This window comes from Cariama cristata, unplaced genomic scaffold, assembly GCF_000690535.1.
Source record: "Cariama cristata isolate BGI_N322 unplaced genomic scaffold, ASM69053v1 scaffold2988, whole genome shotgun sequence".
Classification (NCBI taxonomy): domain Eukaryota; kingdom Metazoa; phylum Chordata; class Aves; order Cariamiformes; family Cariamidae; genus Cariama; species Cariama cristata.
In genome coordinates, this window is record NW_009629274.1 from 39,567 (window position 1) to 58,549 (window position 18,983).

Here is an 18,983-nt window from a genome sequence, read left to right on the forward strand (position 1 = left end):
GAATAGCTGTGGCCAACTATTATACGCAACATCTGATTTGTAATTTCTTCAGTTTAAGTCTGATATCACAATAGATATCTGAAATCAATTGGCTTCAATAAATCATTGTCAGTGTACAGATCCCAGCTCTTGAAGCTGGATGTTTTGGTTATGAAGTTTTACAGAACAAATCCTTCATTATCAAAGAGATTAATTTCCTATAAACGTTTCAATTCCAACAGACCCAGAAAATAGTTTTTTTGTGAAGGGATTCTAGGAGCCAACCCACGTCACTGCCAAAAAGCCTTCATTTTGGAACTTCGTAATTAAAAACTATGTTATCTGCATATATTTATTACAGGGTAGACAATCCAAATGCAAGTTAATAATCAGTAGACCTCTTAATATTATTACAGAGAAAGTAACCACAGGACTTTTTAGTATCACTAATATGACAGTTAAAACAGAATCAAAATGTAAAGATCAAGGATTTGTCATTAATTGGGCAGAGGGAGGACAGGCGCAGGAAGGGAAAAAAAAAAAAAGAGCACAAACAAACAAGAATCTTCAGAGGTCATACTAACAAAATGCAAGTCACATTCACTGTATTTCTAAATTTGGGACAATATAACAGTCTTAAACATTAAAAAAAGTTCATTATTTTATTACCTCCACTGCATCTTTTAAGTGTCCTGCCAACAAGAAAAATGCTGCAGAATGTTCAAAACGCTGTTTGCCAAGCAAAGAAAAAGCATTCTTTAATGCTGCTTTTCGCCATCTGTCCTCAGCGAAGTTGTTTCCAAAAAACTGTGTCATTTTAGTATCTTTTTGGGACCTGCATATTGAACATAATTGAGAAAAATATTATATATTTTACTACATGCACTATGGCTTTTCATTTCCTCAGATGCCAGTAGAATTTTACAAGGATCTTTTCACTAGGAAATGCAGAGGCTCTTGCCACATTGGGAGCATAGGAGGCTTCATACTTAAAAATAACAAACTTCAGTAAATACAAAAAGTAATAGCATTTTCAGTTATCCTGATACAAATATAGAAAAGCTCCTTTTTCCCAGGGGAGCTCTTAAGAGTAAATGACAATGCAAACTACTTTTTAAAAATATTGCAACATTGACAGTTTCAACCACTTTGAAAGACAGGCTTAAATCAGTCCTCTGAACTTCAGGTGAAATTCATAACAAGTCATTCTAAGTCATTCCACACACTACACTGGTAGTCCTCAACAGTAAATCAGAACTAAGTAGTGACTGAAATTCCAGTAGATTTGAGACTAAAACTTGAAGCATCTGCCTTCAGAAACAGCAATTAAATTACCTCAGCAAACACATGCAGCTTAAAAACTACCCATTCAATGCTGCAGTTAATTTAGAAATCAAGTCTCAGCTTTCAATGTTAGTATTTGTTCTTCTTTTGGATTATCACATTCAACTTTTTTATAAAAATTATACCAGACTGTATGAAGAGCTGTGTAAGAGCCTGCACGCTTCCTACCTGTATAATCCCCAGATCACAGCCTTCTTTTTCATTGCAAGATAAAAAATGGCTGCATCAAGTGGATCATTGTTTCGCTGAAAGGCTGCTTTAGCCACCTGTGAAGACAGTTCAACAGCAAAAAAAACAACCAAAATTTAATGAAACTTAAATGCCATTCTTGTTGCTTCTGGTATCTCACGCCCCATAGCACTTGGAAGTTCTCTTTAATGTATGATCCTGCCTCTCACTACAAATCTGACAGAAGAATGCATGAGGATACCACAACTTCAATCCCTTGTTTTTGTTTGTTATCATTTAGCTAATGCTTTTCCAGTTCTAGAAGCTTTTTGGCAGATCAGATGGGAATGTCTACATCTGAAATCAATTCCCAAAATCATAAAATTATTAGTTGCTCTGGTAATCAAAGGACAGGTGGAGTCTTGAAGAACAGGCCGGGGCCAGTCACAACAGGAGAAAAGTTGTTTACAGGAGATTACTTTTGGAGGTTGGAAAGGAAAAAGGAGTAAGTGGCAGCAAGAAGAGTCCAAGACCCAGGCAAGATAACCTCAAATGAAAGCCCAGAATACTTGGAATTTTTTTAATGCAAGGCAGGTTAAGTTTCATAAAGTGACAATTAATTGCTGAAGATTGAAAAGCAAAAATAGAGATACACGTTCTACCACTTTGTGCTTTGCAGTCAAAGCATCTTGTGCATGTTGTTTTCTAGCTCAGCACATTTGGCTTTTCCAAGAGCTTAAAACAAGTGATAATGAGGTTAGGCTTATTACCACATCTGTGATTATTAAAATACATATTAAAAACAAAAATAAAAACCAAGCCAAAACAAAACAACAGAAGGTTTTGTTACCATGGCAGTGTATCAATTTGCAACACAGACATGTAATATCTTACTTGACCCCACTTCTGATAAGTTAGAGAAAAAGGTTCTCCTTAGAAACATGTTTCCTAATTCTGCTATAAAAAACCAACTATATGTTCCATCTGTATCTTAAGCATCCACAGTAAGTACTGTACACTGCCACCTTCAAAATGGAAAATCTAAAAGCCAAAATGTACTTCCCACTGGAATGTGAAACCTAAAGTCCTAAAAAAAAAGTTAAACACAAAAATTCATATTCATACAATAAACTGTATGTACAAAAAATACAGCACAAAACATTCAGAAACACTGAACATACCTAAAAATTTAAAACCACACAAATAGTAAACACCAGAGGACAGCTGTTTGAAAAAAGCTTGGTAATTTTGTTTCAGAATCCTATGTTTACCTTTTCTGTGCATTTCCGTAGACTATGGATATTTCGAACCCACCATCCTATACCCATAGCTCTGAGTTCTGACCACGTCGGATCTCCTTTCTGCACTGCAGGGAGCATGCTCAGTAGTTCTTCTTCTGCCACTGAATGAAACGCCCAGGCAAAATGACTAGTAGATAAGCCTACATATTAAGCCATTAAAAAAAAAAATTCACTAGTAAAATAATCCAGAATCTGAAGTCTAGGGGGTGGGAAAAGGAGAAGGGAAGATGGTTAATTTGTTTACTTTGGATTTCTAACTGCAATGCTGATGAGATAACAGAAATTTAAGAATAATTGTAAGCACTGCATACCAGATATTAAAGAAAGCTCATACAGATTAAAACATTTTTCCACCTGCAAACTCTTCATGTAAGTTTGCAAAGAACAGAGTTACTGACCGAAGCTCAAAATATACTTATAGTACAGCATAAAGATCAGCCATGATATAAAGTGCAACATACTGATTAAAATTTGCAAAGTTTTGAAAGGCAGGTTCACTATTTTGACTTTGATTAGAAAATGCGAGTTTCAGACAATCTCAGTACAAAAACAGGTTTGAGGACAGAGATACAAAAGAAAACTGGAAGGGAGAAAAAAAAATAAACCAACCACACACACGAGGAAGATAGCAATTACTAAGCAGTAGCATAGCCGGCTATGGATAACTGCAACTCTAGTGAGGGCCAGGAGATGCTTCTTTGCACAGGGACACATTCAGCTGCACCTCTGCAGATGCCTTGGAGGCACTTCTTACTCTCACCAATTTCTGAGCTCACCAGAAGCAGAAGTATCTCAACTAAAAGTATTCTATCAGAGAGCTAACTCAGCAGTACTCTCTTGTGGCAGTTCTGGCAAATTCCAGTTTCCGATGCAGCTGAGGAGTGACAAGCCATGAGACTGAAAATGCCATCAACTGTCATGATGACTAATGAAAGGGTAAAGAAGCAATCACAGCCAGTCCTTTAGATTTGATTAGGCCTAATCAAATCCATTTCATTCTGTTGTTTGCCATATCAGGTTGGAACTACTTAAAACTATACCAAAGAAAACTATTTGAAATAGTGCGTTGGATAATTACAGTAAGCATATGAAAAAACATTTAAAGTCTGAGTAGACTGTAAGAGACTTTTTTCCAAGTACGTACTAAAAAACTGAGTAAATACATACTCTATTTTCTACTGCATTATTCCTGCAGAAGGTTACTACAAAAACACAGTACTCGAAGTACAGAAAAGGCACTTCTTTTGAGAAAACAGAAAAAACATTAAAACTAAAAAGTTGCTAGGAAAAAAGAATCACTTAAGTTCCAAGACCTACACCTAAAATAAAACAGATATTTTCCGCTCTGGCATACATTCATATTTAATAATATTAAAAAAAGAAACAAAACAAAACAAAACTCATTGATTCTGCAGAAGCATGTTAACAGCACAGCAATCATATGTACAGCTATGTCACCAAGATTCACCTCATCTACAAGAACGCATCAGTTACCTTGGTGAAGTAGTTGAGCTCGATGTGCAGGAGGAAGTGAAGTTGTTAGAAAAGTGTGAAGCCGAACAGCCAACAAAAATTTTAAGCCACACTCATCAAGAGTTTCTCCACCTGAAATTAAATATTTTTATACAGTAGTTTCTCTAAAGTGTGTAAGTAGCTACTGGATGTCTTAACAGAAGAAATACTTTAGAGTTCTGTGACTAATAACGCTTTAAATTCATAAATCTAATAGTTTAATTCATAATTCTTCCCTTCAAAGAAAGGGAAAGGCAAATTTCAAATATAAAAAGTTTTGAAGTGATTTGTCTTAATGCAAGAAACAGGAAAAGTGTTATCATATAAAAAAATTCATAAATTTGTTTCTCAATTTTTCTACATAATGCAACAAGTATCAGTCATTAAGAAAGTTGTTTCTTCAAAAGTGAATTAGAAACAATTATCATATGTGGATTGATGGACTAACACTGGCATTAACAGTTAGCAATACAAAATTTGATTTTATGCAAGTCTGAAGTCTTGAAACTCCAATTGAACAGTAAATACTGTGATGGCACAGTAAGTAATACAGGTTATACTACAAAACAAAACCGTGATGTGCTTTCATAAGGCACAAAAATATTTCAAAATAGGAAAACTCCCAAAAAAGGTTGCGAAGCATAGTAGTACATTTAACTTGGAACAGACTGCTTACCCTGATTTCTGTCTCTGCTTTCTCCTATATCAGTACTGATAGTTGCAATTGTATCTGCCAAGGCCATCAATGACATCTGCTCCATCCTAGTCAGACCTGGCAAGCTTGAATGAAGTAAGTGACGAGAAAGAACTTGAGCATGCTCTGGTCCAAAGTAAGTCGGACTATACTGAGAAAGATCAATGACTTTTGGTTTCAAACTGTCTTCCTCTGCATCAAATGTAACCACTTCTTCTGTACTTACAACAGTATTTTGAAAGAGATCTTCATAATTGTCATTGGGCATATCTTTTTTATTTTTACTATCTTGATTATTAGACTTCTCTGATGAGGAATGAGATGAATCATCATCTGCAGCAAGCAGAGCATACAAAGGCAATGGTGGAACAGAGTCTATTTCAATATAGTCTGTAGTCTCAGTTTTGCTGAATGTTTTGGGATCTCTTGCAGTACTTCCACTAGCACTGATGGTCAGAGATCTGACCTTCTTATCATGATTAGGTTCAGATTCATTTATAACAACAACTTCTCCAGCAATGCACTTCACCAGATGGGACAGAATGGCTTTTGCTCTACGTACTTTACCAAGATCCATGAGTTCCAACAGTTGATATGGATGGTACTGAGGTAAAGTGGGAGATAATGTATGAGCTGCTTCAAAAAGACCAGAATCTTCCATTTCCGTAGATAGATCACAGGCAGGTCTTTTCCCACTAAGTTTCTGTGCAAGGCTGGTCATTGATCTGGTCATGGTTCGCTTTGGTGGATGTGGACCCAAGGTGGCTGACTGGCTTTGCTTCATTAAGCTAGTTATACATGACATACTTCCACTGTATGAATCTCTACTAACTAGTTCCTGCTTGGAAGGAGATTGCCACTGGGAATAAACATGCATTTCGCAATCCATTCCAACTACAAGAATGCCATCACGTACCCAAGACAAGGAGACTGGAAAAGGAGGTGAACCCTCTACAGATGAAACCAAGTCGACACAACGCAGCAGAACAAACCTAGAAAGGGTTGTAGCCTTCGTACTGCCACTATGAGAGACAGCTACGATCTCCTTACCATTTTGTTCTTGCATTCTCCCAGACAGCTGACCAAACATATAAAGTTTTGATCCAATTCCCACTGTTAGAATATGTGAACCATCTTCCCTAGACATCCAATCTAAGTGAACCAAGCACTTAGTGCTGGGCATAATATTCCCACCATGAGACAGAGAAACGTCTTGTCGGTTGTATGCCACTAAATTACTATCAATGCTAACACCAGGGTCTAACATGGTGCTTACCTCATCTAAATTAAGAGTCTGTTCTAGAATCCAAGAAGAACCCCCTGTAGATTCACATTCAAAAATACTAACATGCATTATAAAATCTTGAGAAAGATGACTATTTTTAGATGTTACCTGCTTGTATGCTACTGCTAATCTGTTCGTGTGTGCACAGCTAACTTCCGCTGGCCTTCCTGGAACATTAATAGCACTACTACTAAGAAGTCCATCCTCAATCAGTAATGGCCATTCTTCCCATATGTACACAACATCACCATGTGTACTATATTTTTGCACGGAAGAAGCTGATGATTCAGTGGTAACTCTGCATCTCCAGAATCGAACTTTTCCATCAGAGCACGAAGTAGCCAGCAGATATGGTGCACGACAAACAGGATATATGGAAGAAGAACTCAGATGTCCTAAAGTTAAATAAAAGATACTTTACTGGGGGAAATATTACAAAGCAAATGAAAAAGATGTTTTATTCAGTTATCACTTTATTATCCTGAAGCAAAAAAATATTAGCATTTCCTCACAAACAGGGTTGTTTACAGGGCCTCACAAAGAAGACAACATGACAAAAATGCTATGAAACCATTTTACCCGTTGTTTCCATTTCATGTTGTAGAGAGGAGTCAAATATATAATTTAAACCTGAATATTAGTATCCACCACCTCTCCCATCAAACAAATACATCCCATTCAGAAATCTAAAAATCTTTATAAAATATTTTTTTAAATACAAGTGATGGAAGCCTTAAAATTTAAGTATAGATCCCACAAAAAATTTCAAGAGTGACTGCAAAACCAAATTTGTGTTTCTACAATTCCTTTTATTGCAGGAAGCTGGAATTCAATAAATATTGTATCCTAAAAGCTTTATCTTAGTATTAGTTCCAGGATCAAGATATAAAGTCAGGTGAGTTTTAGTAAACCTTTTAAAGCCACCTACAGGCATTTTAATTTTAACAACAAACACCAAATTTACTATTACTCTGTTTCTATTTTAAGACCAAAGTAAGAAAGGCAAGGATTCCTTATTTTATTCCTTTAAAAAAAAAAAAAAAAAATTACAAACCTGCTGATGGCTTTACACTTATTATCTCTACTCCTTCTGGCAAATTCAACTGTTGACTATACACCATTTTGGAACACAGAGTAAGCGAGCTGGTGCTCTGAAGGTTTGCTCTACAGGCCTGATACTTTTGAGAGAAAGGTGATTGGATCTTCTCTGGATCTGGTGAAGAATACAATTCTTCTGTTTGTGTTGCTGCTTCAGGTGTATTTGAATCTATCTTTTCATCTAAAAAAGTTTGCATTGTTAGTTTTAAAAAGTCAAAGATTTCTTTTAACCTAAAAAGTACTTTCACTCACCATAAAAGTTCCAGAGAGACAGATAAAACATGACTTAAAATTACCCTTTCATTTCAATGAAATGCATTCCCACATTCAGATTTAAAGAAAATGCTAGAACACCTCACATTAAATACTTCTGAAATTCCAGAACTGCTGAGAAGTTATAGCTTTAAACTCTTCAGACTCAAAACAACCAGAAACATCAAAGTGGCCGAAACACCAAAAGAGGTACATATGTCATTATCCACGGAAATTAGCCCTTCATGAAGCACAAAATACCTGCAGTTAGAGAAAAATAAATGCAGACCTATATATCTTACCTTACAAATTGATGAAAGGTATTTTTCAGAAAAGTTTTGTTAGTATTTGTTTAAAATGTAGGACCTCAGAGATTATGCGATACAAACGCTTCATTACTTTTTCTTTAATAAAACTCAACAGTTGAAGTATGAATTTGATAGATTTGGAACAGAAGAATTGCCAATAGGTTGGCTGAAAAGTCTTATTAGTAATGTTCTCATATAAATAGATCAGAAAATTTGGATCCTTACTCTGCTCATCAACTTCTAAACTAATTGCAGTATACTTAAAATAACTGAAGAAATTCTGCTTTTGAAAGCAACAGTAAGACAAATACCAATTTGGTTAAATGACAGTAAAATGCATTATAACAGATTCCGCTGGTATGTGGTGAATGTCAGATTTATGTTCTCTTAAAATTTTTAAGTGTTAAAGAAAAATTATTGAAGTGTATCTCAGTTTACTTCAAAGGTTTTATAGTTTCTGTTGTAGTTTGAAAGAGAACGAGTAGATTTCAGAACTTCAAAATTGTTCGTAATTGTATCCCTTGATGATTAGGTGCTTCAGACTATGGTCTAATTTAGAACTTGACTAAACTCAAAAATTGCAGAACAAAAACTTCTAAGCAGCAAAACATTTGAGCTGTTAGGCTGTATTAAGACCAGAGAAATAAATTTCCCCTTAGAATGCACACAAAATATTTCAGCACTCTGAAGACTAAGAAGCAATTAAGACAGAATGGGTTGTGATGAAAGCTTGTAATCGGAGAACCGCAGATTCTTTCAAAAAGCTGAAATACAATTTAGAATATGCTGAACAGTAGATATAGTCACAATAATGACTTCTTTTTTTAACAGAAAACTACAAGAAAGAAGGCTTACCTACTGAGACAGGAATTGACTTCAAATGTAAATGCCACATATGTAGTAATGAATGGTTTTGAGTATACTCTATTACTATTAAGTAGAATTTTTCAGAGAATCCATTCTGATGGTTTCCTGATGAAATTCAGAACAGGAAGATCTTAGGAGTTATTCACCTGAAAGCAGAACTAAATTTTGCTGGCTAGCAAATAATTCTATTAAGCCATAACGAACTAATACTGAAATGCAATGGTCTGACTACATCAACTCTGGTTTATCAGTTTCATAAGTACCTTATCACAAGCAATAACCACTACAACTATAGGTATACACATGAACTGTCAATGTTTTCCTTTAGAGAGGGCAACATATTTGCCTGAATTTGCTGTGATTAAAGTTAAATCCCAGAATGTGCTCTCAGCTCTACACATCTGTCTTTTATATGCTTGTCTCCTACAGTTTCTTAGCTATCTGTTACTGGCAACTGTAACAGTTAAGACAGTGAGCTAGACAGAGGTGTGGCCTTTAAGGCACAAAAATTATACAAGTTACACCTACAGAAGAAATGCCATGTCACTAGTTGGGAAGTTACAGCCTGGTCCAATGGATAGGCTCATCAATCACAACCCAGCCAGACCAACTATATAGTCCAGAATGTGCAAGAGGTACAATGCTGCTTCCTAAGAAATTATTTGTTATAGTTGCACCCCAAGAAAAGACAACACGAGTTGTAATATTAGTAGAAGCTCATTCCTGGAGGGTGCACCCAGCCATTCTCCTTCCTCAGCACCAAAGTAAGCCCATTAGGACCAAGAAGGAATAGTTAGTTTAGCAACCATCTTTCCTCCATGATTCCTCCAACCCTTCTTTGGGTGTGCATCTACATAAAACATGATCAAGAATAAGCTGTATTTGCCCTATGGGTTTGGCATTGGGTTGCTTATAGTACTGTAGAAAAACACAAGTGAATTTGTTCTTTTTTTAAAAACAATTATCTAAATACTTATGCTTTATTAAAGAGGAAAGGATGGAGTTTTGGTGGGTTTTTTTAAAACTAAAGAGCTTTAAAGTACTAGAAAATACTTTCAAATCAGAATGTATGCAAATGGTATGCTTTTAATTTACAGTTTTTCAAAGGGTCCAATTTCTTACATGGCAGCAACCCATAGAGACCTTCAGAACACATACAGTTGCCCTGTCCTAAGATAAAATAGCTTCCATATTTCCTTTGAAATCCGTTCTTTATGTCATACTCAAGATCCAAACGTACAGCAAATTCACGCTGTAGAGTAACACTTCTTTTTGGTCTCTATTTTGTTCTTAATTTTCAACATTTCATTTTTTTCTTTTGACCTCTACTGAGTTGGGTTGACATTTTCGTGTATTATCTCCATTACTGCAACTCTTTCTCAACTAGGAACAACTAATTCAGAATTGATCACTATGTGTATACAGTTCAGATAGAAGAAAAGGGGGACACCTGGGGAAATACTGACAAAAGTAAATTTTGTGTATCAAGTTATTATGCAACATTTTGACACTGCTCCACAACTTTGCTTCCTTTTTTTCAGTGTTCCCTTTACTACTGCAGATGACTTGGTATCACAAACTTTACTCTGACCTTTTTCCACATTATTTCACTGGAACATAACAAAACAAAATTGAGATGCCTATATAACACAACCACTGACTCACTCCACAAAGAAAAACTGATCATTTATTCCAGAGCAATTCAGATCTGCCCTAAGACCTACAAATCCACCGACTATTCATAGTATCGTATTTTATAGTTGTGTTTTGGAGGATTTGTTTGGCCTGCCACTTATTATACCACAAGGCCTCAGGAGCAGTAATTGCTGATATAAAGGATGAATATCCATCATGAGAGGATGCAGTGAAGTTTGTGTCATACCCTACAGCTACAGGCTCTACATTTAAAAACTTTTCCCCCTCATGTTAAGAAAGGTATCAGCAATGGAGTACTTGCAGTCCATGATGAGTATCTCATGATTTAAGATACTTTATCTAAAATTTGGTTGCACACTACTCAAAGGAACTGAAACACCCATGGGTCTCATTAGACTCAATTTTCTTCTTTGGTATATAAAGATCTCAAATAGTGTAAGGTATTCCACCTTAAAATGCTAGAAGCTATATAACAAGTTCCTTTTCCTCTGTGGAATGAAAAATGTAATACTTTGTCTTCATTGTTCTATGAAAAAGAATTCTTTACCGGAATCTGATAAATTGTTCTTCTTTTCAGGCATATCCTTCTCCTGATTATTTAAAATGAAGTCTTCTTGAAAAACATGGAGTAACTGCGTTTTCCTGCCATGCTAAGAAAGTAAACACACACATGCAAGAAGTGAACATCATGGAATGCACTGCTTAAGATTGCTCTCTAACACTGGAGCTTTTAACTTCATAAATTTTACACATCACTAAAAGATTTCTCAACAAAATGCACCTTCATTACTCACATTCTTTTCATGTATAGGTACTATGAAACCAAAAGCAAGCACATGTCAGAATCAGTCTTTAAATACCTCACCTTTACCTGAGGGAGAGCTACATGTATAGCCTCTATTATTAACACTTTTTAAACAAGCTAATTGTGGTATAAAATGAGTACAGAAAAACATCTTACAAGCTTTGTGATAGCATCCAGTTCAATGATACATCCTGGGCGAGCGGTAGATTGCTGACTTATAATGTTAAAAACTTCACCAACATATTTCTGTTTAAAAAGAGTCAGAGAGATGGTCTTGTTAACTCAGTTTTGTGTATTCCTGTGGCACAGGCCACTAGGTAGGTGCAACATCACCAAGCAAACGCTAACTAAAACATTAAATATATACTGGTTGTAATCCACCAAGAACACAGGCAACATTCCTAGTTTTATGAAGAGCCATATTGTTTTTGATGGCTAAAAGGTGACAAGAACATTTGGTAAGCCTTGCATTCAGCAGTTTATTGTCCTTTCCCCAAGCTGCACTGTTCTATCAACTTTTTTCTTATGATGGACAACGCACACACACAGTTTGTTGCTCCATTATTACTCCTTGTAGTGCAAGTGTTTCAGGGGTATTTCCCAACCAAACACTGACCTGCCTCAATATGCAGAGTTTGAGATTAAATGGAATGTAGTATGGAACGCTAGAGAGCTTTACCATATCTGTTTTTACAAGCAGACCTAAACTACCATAATCTGTGAAATCCTCAGCAAACAGCTTAGTCAGTTACCAACAAGTCTGAAACTAGTGCTACTAGTCTACAACCTCAAAAAACTTGAGACAGCTTTTCACTTACAGAAATTTCAGGATTGGAAAGCTCACACAAAAGTTTCTTAGCATCTATTACAGCTTGATATAATCTCAAATGCTGCCCATCACTAGCCACAAAGCAGGCACTTGGAGAATCACAGTATGCACCTGAAAAATAAGAATGCAAAAAGTCCTCAGATATTCAAACACCAATTTGCTCTGTTTTCTTCAGCAAAAGGCAACCTTGAAGTTATAAAAGAATACAATATAGCATAAGAAAAATTCTCTCTTGTTAATTTCTGTTCACAAGAAGGAACTATGAAGTTCAATGCTGTGCTCAGCAACCAAATCAAAGTATCTGAAAGGAAATGAGAATTCCATTTGCAAACCAGAGAAAAATCTACCTCTGCTTTTAAGTGTTCAACATGCTTGGAAGTATGCAGTAGCACCTAACAACTTTACTGCATTAGTTCCTAAAATATCAAATACATAAAAGAAGGCAGAAGAACACAGCAATTATTCATAAAGCAATGAACAAATTCCAAGTTTCAGCAGCTTGGAAATTTGTGAAATAAAGGACTCATGCTTAACATTTTTCCAATGCATTCAAGTATATCTACATTATCTATTTAGTAGCATTACTAGGTTATATTACTTTTATTCTAGAACATTTCATAAATCAAGAACTGAAACTCACCAAGGCAGTAGCTGGGTATAAGTGTGGGCAGCCATGCAACATTAGAAAAAGCTGAAACATGAAGAGAGTTGATCCGAGCAAGTTCAGACACTCCACCAGAAAAGGACAAAGGCCCAACAGGGTCAACTCTCCAAAGAATAAGTTCACTGTAAACTGCATTGGGATCCTGGGATGTTACATCTGCATTGCCTCTACTCTGAAGTCTTACTGGTGACTCCTGAGACTTTAAAGAATCATTTGCCTGTTTTACATTCTCAACATCTGGTGAAATTAGAGCATTGTGATGTGAGGTTGTAAGCAGCAGTGGTAATACTGAGTGGCAAGCCAAGTCATTAAGATGAAAACGGTGACCACAATATCGGGATTTATGTGAAATACTGAGTACAGTTGAAAAAGCAGATTCCTCAGCAAAACTCACTAGCCACTGGTTCAATGACCCATCTGCATGTTTGGAAATCATCATAACGTTTGGCGTGAAGATACTTAATTTTAAACTGTTGGTTGATTTATTGTGTCCAGAAGAGATAAGCATAGATGAAGATCGTGTAAGGCCAGGAGGCTTTTGTTTCCCTTGTTGAATAGCTAAGTCAAGATTTTTGGTACAAGCATACATCACTATACTTCTGCAAAGAGAGTTTGCATCACCCGTTGGAAATGCAACAGGAATTCTGGAGACAAATGACACCTAGAATTTTAAGAAAGGAAGAAAGAATAATTATTAAAGTTATTTTCTCATCATACTTCTCACTGAATAACAATGCATAATCCAGAAAGGATACAGTACCTGCACCTGGCGAAACATGCCAGGTTGGTATTCATCCAGCCAGTCCACATGCCATACCAGCAGTGAACCATCCATAGGATGTATACTGAATAGCATGTCAGCATTTTTACTCCATTCAGAAAGTAGTACTTCAATTTCATGATCAATAATAGCAGAAGATAGAGGAACAAGGCTTGAATTTGGAGTAGCTTTCTCATCACCCAGTTCCTTCTTTTCTTGGTTTCCTTTTTGTCCATCTTCATTTCCACCAACTTCTAGAACACATGCAGATATATATATTATATTCAAAAGCTGAAATATAGCAAGCACTGTTATTCAGGCACTGGAGCACCTTTCAGGCCTTTTATAAGCCCCTCATACAAGCACAAATTTAAAATAATGAAAAATTTAACCAGAAATCCTCTAGTGGACCTCAGTCAATGACTAAGAAACTAAAAGAGTTTATACTGCACCTCAATTTGAAATACTTTTATTTTTCCCCATTTTATACAAATTTTTGCATGCATAGGCAGAATAAAAGCAGTGATGGCCAAACTGCATACCTTTCAATTAATTGACTATATTATGTCATGGAATAAAGTTATTTAAATTAGGTGTACATTAATATTTTTAAAAAGAAAGTTAATTCTAAGGTTGCACCTGCTTCCTTAAAAATGTTAAAATAATACACTTTCATGCAAAGGCCTCCAGGTCAGCTTAAGTAAATAATACAGTTTTCAGTATAACTAACTCAATCTCCAGAACAACCGTAAACAAATTCAGAATTTCTAGATACAGATTTTTAAAAGTCACTTAGGTACTTCTATCATAAGGGAAGGAAATGCTTCTGTAATCTGTCTGTATCCTTACACGTCAAGTCCTCCGCCTCTTAATTCACATGAAAGAACATTACAAATTACTTTGTAAAATGAAAGACATTTGTCTATGATAAGACTTTTACCTTCTATTGATCTGCCATCCACTTGATTAGATTCCTCAGTGTGTGTCTCAAGAGAATGATGGTCAAAATTCTTTTTAAGTTGTTGCAAAAATACTTCCATGGATAAGGTAAAATGAAGTTCTTTATTGTTTAGCCAGTGCACAACAAAAGGACCACTTTTTTCTTCATCTTCACCAAGACTGAGAGATGTGATAGAGGGGAGCAGAGGAATATCTACCAGAAAAAGATGTTGACATTTTTGAAAACCAAGTAGTTTGCTATAAAAATAATTCTAGTAAAACTGTTTTTAAGCAGAAACCCTAGCATGAAAAAAATACACTAAGTATATTGCCACTTGCCATTGCTTTCAGCAACATCATGTAGTTTCAGTATCAATTGCCTGACTGTTGCCACAAGAGATGTTCCACAGGGAGGCTCTTTAGGGTGCTTACATTAGGATTACAGCATGGCCCTGCACTGTTATATCTTTATGATGTAACACTGTCTGTACAGTTTCCTTGTCTTTTGCTATGACAGCTCAGTATAAGCCAAATAATTTAAGTATAACTTCCCAACATTTACTCTACAATGGAGGCTGCCATAGGTATACACTGTAATCAAGTACAACAGGGCTTACGCTAGCAAAAACTAGTACAGTGACCAGATGATGTCCTCTGTATCACCATCACATAAAGCCAGGATTTCTGATTCCTATAGATTCTACTATTATTTTGCATTGCTCTATGATGCTATTTGTTGTCCCAGGTAGCTGTGAAAAATAAAGGAGTAACCACAAAGTAAGTGACAGAAGCAAGTATCAGACTGCTGCAGAGTAACATCATCTAAATTGTGTGGCTAAAAAGCAGTTAGGTGATTCACTGCAATTTCCTCAAATGAGCCATACATGTTAAAAGCTCAGCCTGCATTTAATTCCCACCGAGAAGTCTCCATGTATATTCTCATCTCCTTCTGCTCCCTATTTACGCAGTATTACTTAAATTCCATGCCCTGGGAGACAAAATACTTTGTACTCCAATTCTGGTTTGGGGTTTTTTTGTTTGGTTGGTTTTTTTGTTGTGGGTGTTTGTTTTTTTTTTCCTTTCCTCCCCTCCCCCTGCCAATTACCTACCCTCCAGTCTAGCCTAAGACAGTGATAACTGAGAGCACACAGATAAAAGAAAGGACCACTAGGTCTACAAGCAATTTTCTTGTGGGAAGGGGACACAGCAGGGGAAGGGGTCAAGAGGAGCACGGAGTATTTAAGGAATACAGTCTGTCTATCTAAAAAGGCCAATTAATGCCAGTTTTAAAAATATCATAATATACTTGGCAAAAACAGAACTTGGAGAGAAAAATTCTGTTGACCTCTCTTTGGAACACAAAGCTACAGTCAATGCAAACAAGAAGGTTGAACTTGAAAGATGACTTTTAAGATTAGATTATAAATCTGTGTACTTTGAGTATATATCATAAGATCACTAAAGAAATATCTCCCCACCGGCATTCTCCTATCTCACTTCTACCAACTTTTAACTGATGCTCAGCTCCGGACAAAATCCTTAGTAAATTTCTATTTGCTTCATAAGTCACATTCATTTTTTCCAAAAAACTCCTAAGGTCTTTGGATTTTCCAGATTTGCCTAGGAGACAATTTTGTCCTAAATACCCCTGGTTATTCCTTTCACTGAACTCCACTGAGGTTGAATACTAGTTTAAGTAACACTGCAGTATAAAAGGAGGTCTCAAGGATTTGGTTACTACAAGAAAATGAGTTTCAAAATTAACAACAGAACACAAATATAATAAAAAAGATATTTATTCTTATATATGACAGTATTCTTCTTCAAAAAGTGAAGTGAATGAGAGATAAAGATACTCTGGCCTTAGTTTTTATCAAGTACTCTGAATGTTGTAATAAGGGCAAATTTTCAAGTGAGAGATCATAAACCGATTTGGTTTAAATTAAATAAAAGAAAATACAATTAGGTTTCTAGATTAAATTTAATTTCAAAAGGGCAAACTAAAAGGACCTCTTAGAGAATCTGGTTAGACTGAGGTACATAAGGTCTTGACTGTGAGGGAGAACAGATATTTCTTTCAATTAAGATTTAAGATGTGAAAGTTACTTCAAACAGAGGTTCTGCATTAAAGAACAATCAGTTATCCTCCAATCTACTGAGTTAAAGACCAAGTGATCCAAAAGACAGTATCAATATAGATTAATATTAATACAGATAACATACAAGAAATACAAGATTAAAAAGGTCAAGGACAAGTGTTAGACACCTAGGAAAATGTTCTATCATTCTTTCCCAAAATTATTTTTATTCCCATTCTATGAGTTTGCTGCTGGGCACATTTATATTGCAAAGACTATTAGAAGTGAAATTAAAGTTTACTTAGTTATTGTGTGTAAACAAACAAGGAAAGAAGTGCATTAAGAGTAGATATAATAAAGATAGTGAAAGATTATATGCTAGCCACATGAAAAGATTAGTTAGCTCCTTCTGTAATCTGAAGACGCAGAAATGCAGAGAGAACCACAAATCTCAAAGAAGCTCTGGAGAAATTTTCCTCTATGACATTGGATAGTAACATACGTAATGACTGGAGACTTTTCCTGTAGAAATAGGATAGCATTGATGATACAGCACAAAACTGCAGGAAGTTTCCTTCTGGTAGGCTGGATATGATTCTTTGAGTAGATATGACTAGAAACATGAACCAGTACTAAAAAAAGGTGAAGACTAACTCTAATCATACAGCAGAAAGTGTTTACAGCCTCCTTAGCCCAGCAATGGTAACCGAAAGCAACAGTTCTTCATAATCATACCAAAGACTGTACAGCTACAAACATGAACTAATTATGAATGACTTTAGGTCAAAATTGGTCTTTCAAACAAGGGTTAGTAGGAACAATAAAAAATTTAAGAATACTATTTATAAGACAGAGCTTAACTGGTTTAAGAAAAAAATTACTTAATATGTTTGTTCATTAAGTTTAGACAGAGGAAATCACATCACAGCAGTAAAACCTTAACAAAAGGCCACTCAATACTGCATTTGTATTCAGTTTTTCAGTGAGCAGACATGCACTTCATTTTCAGCATACACAATCAATCATGAAGACAGAAATATTAGCAAGTATAGGGGATTTTCCTTAATGCCTATCAACATATCGCTTCAGTGCAAAAGAATATTAAAGTTTATGGAACACAAGATGAAGGTGTGTTTTGCTTGGTTCAAAGACAGAACAGAAGTACAGGGATGTGTGGTTACTTCAGACACTTAGTGTCATGTACTCATTTTAAGAAGTTTGGAAATTTTTGATTTAACAGTGTGCTTCCAGTATCTTACACAATTCTGAGTAAATTTGTAACTCCAGTTACGAATGCTTAGCCTTCTGCATCTCAGACCACTGTGAATTTCAGTTAAAAGATGACCAAAAATGAAAGATACTTTTGTAGAGGAAATTTATTTAAATCATTTCATTACTGTAGAAGAAGGTTCTCTCATGTATTAATGAAACCAACATGCTAGTAGCTTTGCATGATCATGTAAATACGGTACAAATACATTTGAAGCAATTAAGTTTACACAGACAACACAGATCTAACAGAAATTGTAGCTCACCCTGCAGCAAGGATTTACTGCACTTCTTACCTGTTGCAGGATTTATACTGGCAGCAATATGGAAGTGACAAAGTGCATTTGCATGAGGAGGGATGTTCCTGTGAACTTCGTGGGGATCTTGCTGATGTGGAGCATATCCAGTATGTGCTAAAACAGCACCTGACCTCCTCCTTCCTCGTCGAAAGTGCCTCAGGTTTAACTGCATGAACAATAAGGTGTCATTTTAATTCCTTTCAAAAAGGAAAAAGCAGATTTCATCTGTAAGTGGTTTTCTAGATACTAGTGAATGAAATTCTTCAGTTTAAAAGCTACTTTAAAGTATCAGTGGAGTTTCTTGCAAAAATTACACTGTTCAGGTTGTGTCTGCAGTAAAGAGATACCAGTACCTTCAGTTCATTTATGAACATCCACACAGTTCCTTGACATAGTAACTGCTTCATATTTCAGTGTGCAGACAATGTTCATACAGTTTTTACACTTATACAGAAAATACTATTGTGTTTCATAAATATATACCATGCTTATTCAAGATTCTTAACAAGCAAAGCAGTAAATCTGAATAATCTCATTTCAGAGACTGAAAAACAGGACCAGTACTTTGGATTTGATTAGATCAGTACTTCTACTCTCATCATAGGGGCCTAACGAGTTTTAAGGTCTTCCTCCCTTTATGCAAATATATATTTTCCAAGGGAAAAATAATATCCAATTTTTAAGATTGAATATGCCCATATTAAAAACTCTCTCTCCACACACGGCACAGTTCAAGCCCATTGTCCTGTAGATATCTATATAGGCACAAAAAGGTACAAGGTACATGATTTGTATTAAGGATGGTATTACGCTCTTGGCATTCCTTTGTACCTGCTATCCTTTACATCTTACCACAGCATGCTCATGTAAAATAGT

The 18,983-nt window shown here is 35.7% G+C and overlaps 1 protein-coding gene across 1 annotated transcript in view; it reads right to left on the minus strand.

Moving 5' to 3' along the window:
- The window catches only part of DMXL1 (Dmx-like 1), a 71,525-nt gene that overhangs the window by 35,858 nt on the left and 16,684 nt on the right, over positions 1–18,983 (minus strand). Inside the window, exons 9-22 of the mRNA XM_009705091.1 lie at positions 18,105–18,273; positions 14,463–14,675; positions 13,523–13,776; positions 12,739–13,423; positions 12,088–12,209; positions 11,426–11,515; positions 11,012–11,114; positions 8,797–8,913; positions 7,338–7,562; positions 4,981–6,678; positions 4,287–4,397; positions 2,763–2,932; positions 1,492–1,589; positions 649–814 (exon numbers count right to left, since the gene is read on the minus strand). Of these exons, the coding sequence (XP_009703393.1) occupies positions 649–814; positions 1,492–1,589; positions 2,763–2,932; positions 4,287–4,397; positions 4,981–6,678; positions 7,338–7,562; positions 8,797–8,913; positions 11,012–11,114; positions 11,426–11,515; positions 12,088–12,209; positions 12,739–13,423; positions 13,523–13,776; positions 14,463–14,675; positions 18,105–18,273 (4,221 nt within the window). The remainder of the gene's footprint in view (positions 1–648; positions 815–1,491; positions 1,590–2,762; positions 2,933–4,286; positions 4,398–4,980; positions 6,679–7,337; positions 7,563–8,796; positions 8,914–11,011; positions 11,115–11,425; positions 11,516–12,087; positions 12,210–12,738; positions 13,424–13,522; positions 13,777–14,462; positions 14,676–18,104; positions 18,274–18,983) is intronic.